Genomic DNA, 7266 nt, shown 5'->3' with positions numbered 1-7266 from the left:
CAAAAGGCGAAGCTCTCGATTTACCGGTCGATCTATGTTCCGACTCTCACCTATGGTCATGAGCTTTGGGTAATGACCGAAAGAACAAGATCATGGATACAAGAGGCAGAAATGAGTTTCCTTCGCACGGTGGCTGGGCGCTCCCTTAGGGTGAGAAGTACAGTCAGTCGGGAGGAGGGGGGAGTAGAGCCACTGCTCCTCCACATCGAGAGGAATCAGCTGAGGTGGCTCGGGTATCTCGTTCGGATGCCTCCTGGACGCCTCCCTGGGGAGGTGTTCCAGGCATGTCCCCCCGGGAGGAGGCCCCGGGGAAGACCCAGGACACGCTGGAGGGACTATGTCTCTCTGCTGGCCTGGGAACGCCTCGGTGTTCTTCCCGAGGAGCTGACCGAGGTGTCTGGTGAAAGGGAAGTTTGGGCTTCCATGCTCAGACTGCTGCCTCCGCGACCCGGCCCCGGATAAGTGGAAGAAGACGAGACGAGATTGTTTTTATTTTTCTCTACTAATTTATTATAATAGTCTTTCTTACATATCCTCATAATATTAGTTAATTTATTTTTATATTTTTTATATTTTTCCTCTGCCTCTATAGTTCGATGCTTTAAGAATTGTCTGTATAATATATTTTTCTTTTTGCAGGCATTTTGTAGCCCGGGCGGCACGGTGGTGTAGTGGTTAGCGCTGTCGCCTCACAGCAAGGAGGTCCTGGGTTCGAGCCCCGGGGCCGGCGAGGGCCTTTCTGTGTGGAGTTTGCATGTTCTCCCCGTGTCCGCGTGGGTTTCCTCCGGGTGCTCCGGTTTCCCCCACAGTCCAAAGACATGCAGGTTAGGTTAACTGGTGACCCTAAATTGACCGTAGATGTGAATGTGAGTGTGAATGGTTGTCTGTGTCTATGTGTCAGCCCTGTGATGACCTGGCGACTTGTCCAGGGTGTACCCCGCCTTTCGCCCGTAGTCAGCTGGGATAGGCTCCAGCTTGCCTGCGACCCTGTAGAAGGATAAAGCGGCTAGAGATAATGAGATGAGATGTATATTACTGTATTTCTTTATAGGACAATTTTTATTACATAGTTCATTGAATATTATTAAAAATTCCTATGCTTTATCAACATCTTTTTCTTTATAAACTATGTTCCAGTCCTGTATCATTAAGTCATTTTTTAGTGCAATCATGGTTTCTTCAGTTTTCACTCTTATATATTTATAATTTTTAGTATCCTTTTTCTTGCTATAATTACAGTAATATACATTAAAAATAGGTAGGTGGTCACTGATGTCTGTTAATAGTAGTCCACTCTCTGTATTATTTTCCAGGATATTAGTAAATATATTATCTATTAAAGTGGTGCTGTGAGAAGTGATCCTGCTTGGTCTGGTAATAGTTGGATATAGTCCCATGCTGAACATTGAGTTAATGAACTCTTCTGTCATTTTATGTTTCTTATTATTTAAGAGGTCGATGTTAAAATCACCACAGATGTACATGACTTTCTGTTTTGTTTTTATAAACATACTTTCCATCCAATCTATAAAAACTTCTATGCTTGATCCAGGCGATCTGTATATACAGCTCACCGTTATATTTTTTCATTTTTTCACAACATATTTCTACTGTAATACACTCCATCCAATCATCAACAGCTACCGTCATTTTATTATTAATTTTATATTCCAAACTATTATCAACATATATTGCCTCTCCCCCTCCTCTTTCGTTCTTTCTGTTGATATAATTAAGTTCATACCCATTTAGCTCAAAATCTACTCCCAACTCATCATTGATCCAAGTTTCTGATATGGTTATTACACTACCGTTCAAAAGTTTGGGGTCACCCAGACAATTTTGTGTTTTCCATGAAAAGTCACACTTTTATTTACCACCATAAGTTGTAAAATGAATAGAAAATATAGTCAAGACATTTTTCTGGCCATTTTGAGCATTTAATCGACCCCACAAATGTGATGCTCCAGAAACTCAATCTGCTCAAAGGAAGGTCAGTTTTATAGCTTCTCTAAAGAGCTAAACTGTTTTCAGCTGTGCTAACATGATTGTACAAGGGTTTTCTAATCATCCATTAGCCTTCTGAGGCAATGAGCAAACACATTGTACCATTAGAACACTGGAGTGAGAGTTGCTGGAAATGGGCCTCTATACACCTATGGAGATATTGCACCAAAAACCAGACATTTGCAGCTAGAATAGTCATTTACCACATTAGCAATGTATAGAGTGGATTTCTGATTAGTTTAAAGTGATCTTCATTGAAAAGAACAGTGCTTTTCTTTCAAAAATAAGGACATTTCAAAGTGACCCCAAACTTTTGAACGGTAGTGTATATTGAATGGAGTATTGAACTGATTAAGATATTCCTTCATTTTATGGAAATTGGCATACAGACTTCTGGTATTGAAATGAATAATTGATATCTTATTTCCTTCTCTGATCATTGCATTGTATTGATTTTCAGTGTAATACCGGCAGCTGATATTGATGTTGCTGAAAAGATTATTTTCCGGATCAATACTATTTCCATATCTTCCAAACAGTAGTGAAAATAACTACCACTATTATCCAAGTTGCTGTATTTTTATTGAGATTGTCATTATTAACCTTTTTGCCAGGTCATTTGAACTGAATGATTTTAATCCTAACCGCAGTAGCTCAAAAACAAGCCGGTCATACAAATAACCAGAATGTTACTGTCCTGTACGTATTTAAATAATGATATTGGTATTAAAATAGATGTCTGTTTATCATATAAACATCCATCTGTTCCTGGCTCCAAATAAAAAGCAACTCTGCCTCAGGAAGCTGTTTGGCATTCTGCTAATGGACTTGACCTGTACTGGGCGGGCGATTCGTTGCTATGACGCCAAAGCGTTGCTACGCCAAGGCCCCCATAATAAGAGGGCTAAAATAGTCAACCTCGCATCGCCTGATCTAAACAGTTTTGTTTTCATGTGTTTGTTTTGGAAAATAATTGAATTAACAAGATCTGAACGAGCTTTTCTGCAATAAATATTCATAAATTTGTACTTATTTTATTGTAACATCGAATACAGTTTTGTTTTTTTTTCCCTTCAAGAACGTTTTCTAACAGGGCTGTTAACTTGTCGGCTATTAAAGTTGCTAGGCGTTTTTTGTTTTCGTCCCCAAGTTGAGTGGAATGGTAACCGAACTTTTGCAAAGTTGCCAAGTTTTAGAGCAAAATATTATTTACAGGCTAGAAAGCGCGTTTGTTTCATGCACTGTTATTCTCGGGAATGTAGAACCGCTTAATGCGCAGTTTACAGTTGTCTGGAAGGAGAAATGGCACATCATAGTGTGGTTAGCTAATTAACTAACTAACATTAGCTAGTTTATATGTTTATTTATGTTCATTGCTTTAGAAATTGCCACACTCGAGTGTGTTACGTCGATTATGTTATACAGTAAAATGTCCAAATTAGGGTGTTGAGTGTTCAAGCACCAGCCACCAAAGCAAACTCCTTGTATGTGAGAACGTACTTGGCAATAAACTCGGTTCTGATTCTCAATCTGAAATCCATTTTTTCCTCCGAAACCTGCCAAAGTGCAGTAGTTAGTGGCGTGAGAGGTAACTTGGCTGAAAACACAGCGCTGCTGAATTGCCTGATCATCTCAGAGCACACCTCCCTGGCTGTGATGGAGCAGTACCATGTTTTGAAGATGATAGGCGAAGGCTCTTTTGGCCGAGTGTACAAAGGGCGTCGAAAGTACACCAGTCAGGTTTGTGCTAACAGCTACCACTGCAAACACACACACAAGTGCATCTCAAAAAATTAGAATACCATGAAAAAGTTCCTTTTTTTTCATAATTTAATTCAAAAAGGTAAACTTTCATCTCATCTCATTATCTCTAGCCGCTTTATCCTGTTCTACAGGGTCGCAGGCAAGCTGGAGCCTATCCCAGCTGACTACGGGTGAAAGGCGGGGTACACCCTGGACAAGTCGCCAGGTCATCACAGGGCTGACACATAGACACAGACAACCATTCACACTCACATTCACACCTACGGTCAATTTAGAGTCACCAGTTAACCTAACCTGCATGTCTTTGGACTGTGGGGGAAACCGGAGCACCCGGAGGAAACCCACGCGGACACGGGGAGAACATGCAAACTCCGCACAGAAAGGCCCTCGTCGGCCACGGGGCTCGAACCGGGATCTTCTTGCTGTAAGGCGACAGCGCTAACCACTACACCACCGTGCCGCCCCCTGAGATTATTATAAATCTGCATAATTGAGCTAGCAGGGTTGAACCCCCCGGTGTCTTTCAGAGATTTGGACTTATGTGTAACCAAGCACAAGAAGACAAACTGGTATGAAGAAGCTACACTGGGGCTGATTTCTTTCTAGCCCAGACTGTTCGAACCGGGGCTCGAACCCGGACCTTCTTGCTGTGAGGCGACAGCGCTAACCACTACACCACCGTGCCGCCCCGTAAACTTTCATATATTCTATATTCGTTACATGTAAAGTGAAATATTTAAAGCCTTTTTTGTTTTAATTTTGATGATTATGGCTTATAGCTCATGAAAATCAGAAATACGGTATCTCAAATTATTAGAATATTCCCTAAGATCAATCAAAAAAAGGAGTTACAATACAGAAATGTCCAACTTCTGAAAAGTATATTCATTTATACACTCAATACTTGGTTGGGGCTCCTTTACTATGAATTACTGTATCAATGCGGTGTGGCATGGAGGTGATCAGTCTGTGGCACTGCTGAGGTGTTATTGAAGCCCAGGTTGCTTTGATAGTGGCCTTCAGCGTATCTGTATTTTTGGGTCGGGTGTTTCTCATCTTCCTCTTGACAATACCCCATAGATTCTCTATGGGGTTCGGGTCAGGCAAGTTGGCTGGCCAATCAAACACAGTAATATCATGGTCAACAAACCATTTGGTAGTAGTTTTGGCACTGTGGGTAGGTGCTAAGTCCTGCTGGAAAAGGAAATCAGCATCTCCAAAAAGCTCGTCAGCAGATGGAAGCATGAAGTGCTTTAAAATCTCCTGGTAGACAGCTGCATTCACTTTGGACTTGATAAAATACAATGGACCAACACTAGCAGATGACATGGCACCCCAAATCATCACAGACTGTGGAAACTTCACACTGGGCTTCAAACACCTTGGATTCCGTGCCTCTCCACTCTTCCTCCAGACTCTAGAACTGTGATTTCCAAATTAAATGCAAAATGTACTTTCATCTGAAAAGAGGACTTTGGACCACTGAGCAACAGTCCATTTCTTTCTCTCCTTAGCCCAGATAAGACACTTCTGACATTGTCTCTGGCTCAGGAGTAGCTTGATATTAGGAATGTGAAAGTTGTATCCCCTTTCTTGAAGATGTCTGTTCGTGATGGGTCTTGATACACTGACACCAGCCTCAGTCCACTCCTTGTGAAGCTCCCCCAAGTTCTTGAATCAACTTTTCTTCACAATCCTCTCAAGACTGCGGCCATCCCTGTTGCTTGTGCACCTTTTCCAGCCACCCTTTTCAGCAATGACCTTTTGTGGCTTACCCTCCTTATGGAGGGCATCAGTGATCATCTTCTGGACAACAGTCAAGTCAGCAGTCTTCCCCATGATTGTGGTTGTGTGTACTGAAGTAGACCGAGAGATACACTATGTTCATACTGTTTTACTCAAACTCGAAATGAAATATTCTAATATTTTGAGATGGGGTTTTTTATGTTTTTGTACTGTATGCCATACTGATTAAAGTAGAAAAATGCTTCAAACATTTTAGTTTATGTGTAATGAGTCTATAATGTATAACATTTTCACTTTCTTAAATAACTGATGGAAAATATTGAACTTTTCCACAATATTCTAATTTTCTGAGATGCACTAGTATAGACACACAACCCCAATTCCAAAAAAGTTGGGACAAAGTACAAATTGTAAATAAAAACGGAATGCAATGATGTGGAAGTTTCAAAAGTCCATATTTTATTCAGAATAGAACATAGATAACATATCAAATGTTGCTCTAGAACCTGGATATACCTTTCAGCATTGATGGTGTCTTTCCAGATGTGTAAGCTGCCCATGCCACACGCACTAATGCAACCCCATACCATCAGAGATGCAGGCTTCTGAACTGAGCGCTAAGAACAACTTGGGTCGTCCTTCTCCTCTTTAGTCCGAATGACATGGCGTCCCTGATTTCCATAAAGAACTTCAAATTTTGATTCGTCTGACCACAGAACAGTTTTCCACTTTGCCACAGTCCATTTTAAATGAGCCTTGGCCCAGAGAAGACGTCTGCGCTTCTAGATCGTGTTTAGATACGGCTGCTTCTTTGAACTATAGAGTTTTAACTGGCAACGGCGGATGGCACGGTGAATTGTGTTCACAGATAATGTTCTCTGGAAATATTCCTGAGCCCATTTTGTGATTTCCAATACAGAAGCATGCCTGTATGTGATGCAGTGCCGTCTAAGGGCCCGAAGATCACGGGCACCCAGTATGGTTTTCCGGCCTTGACCCTTACGCACAGAGATTCTTCCAGATTCTCTGAATCTTTTGATGATATTATGCACTGTAGATGATGATATGTTCAAACTCTTTGCAATTTTACACTGTCGAACTCCTTTCTGATATTGCTCCACTATTTGTCGCCGCAGAATTAGGGGGATTGGTGATAGGGGTGTAAATCACTGCCATCATGACGATTCGATTCAGTATCGATTTCTTAAGGCAACGATTCGATTATTTTCGATACTTAAGAATGCCCCACGATTCGATCCGATTCGATTAATTGGTTCGATTTTTTTTTTTTACTTTACAGGCTAGGCTATATTTCAAATAAATCAACAGAAGCTGTAATATCAAATATTTTATTTGAGAAAGAATAGCAAATAACAAAAGTAACAAAGTAGTGCTCCACCTAGGCCTACTGTACACCTCATTCACCAAAAAATGCACCTGTCTTAGCTATAGATACTGAAGGGCCTTTCTTAAGCCTTACATGAAAAAAGTATTTCACAAAATCAGTGCAATGACCGCAAAAGTGCACTACCAGAGAAATGTAACAAAAACATAGGTCTATACTTGCACTTAGTGCGCTGACAAATTAGACGTGTTTCCACAGTATCTAAGTTCACATCGACAGTCTTTACATATAGCCACATCCCTTACCAATTGTCCCTTCTCTTTGCGGAAACCGAAATACTTCCATGCGAACGACTTAAAACTTTGAGGAGTGTGTAAGTCAGTTTTTTTTCTCCGCCATAACAA

At 41.0% G+C, this 7266-nt stretch overlaps 1 protein-coding gene across 1 annotated transcript in view; it reads left to right on the top strand.

Moving 5' to 3' along the window:
* Positions 1 to 3168: 3168 nt before the first annotated feature.
* Positions 3169 to 7266, top strand: part of stk36 (serine/threonine kinase 36 (fused homolog, Drosophila)) — a 29786-nt gene continuing 25688 nt past the window's right edge. The window contains exon 1 of the mRNA XM_060913136.1: positions 3169 to 3747. Within this exon, the coding sequence (XP_060769119.1) occupies positions 3664 to 3747 (84 nt within the window). The 5' untranslated portion in view covers positions 3169 to 3663. The remainder of the gene's footprint in view (positions 3748 to 7266) is intronic.

Source organism: Neoarius graeffei, chromosome 28, assembly GCF_027579695.1.
Source record: "Neoarius graeffei isolate fNeoGra1 chromosome 28, fNeoGra1.pri, whole genome shotgun sequence".
Classification (NCBI taxonomy): domain Eukaryota; kingdom Metazoa; phylum Chordata; class Actinopteri; order Siluriformes; family Ariidae; genus Neoarius; species Neoarius graeffei.
Note: the sequence above shows the minus strand (reverse complement) of the source record. Positions and strands in the feature narration are given on the sequence as shown.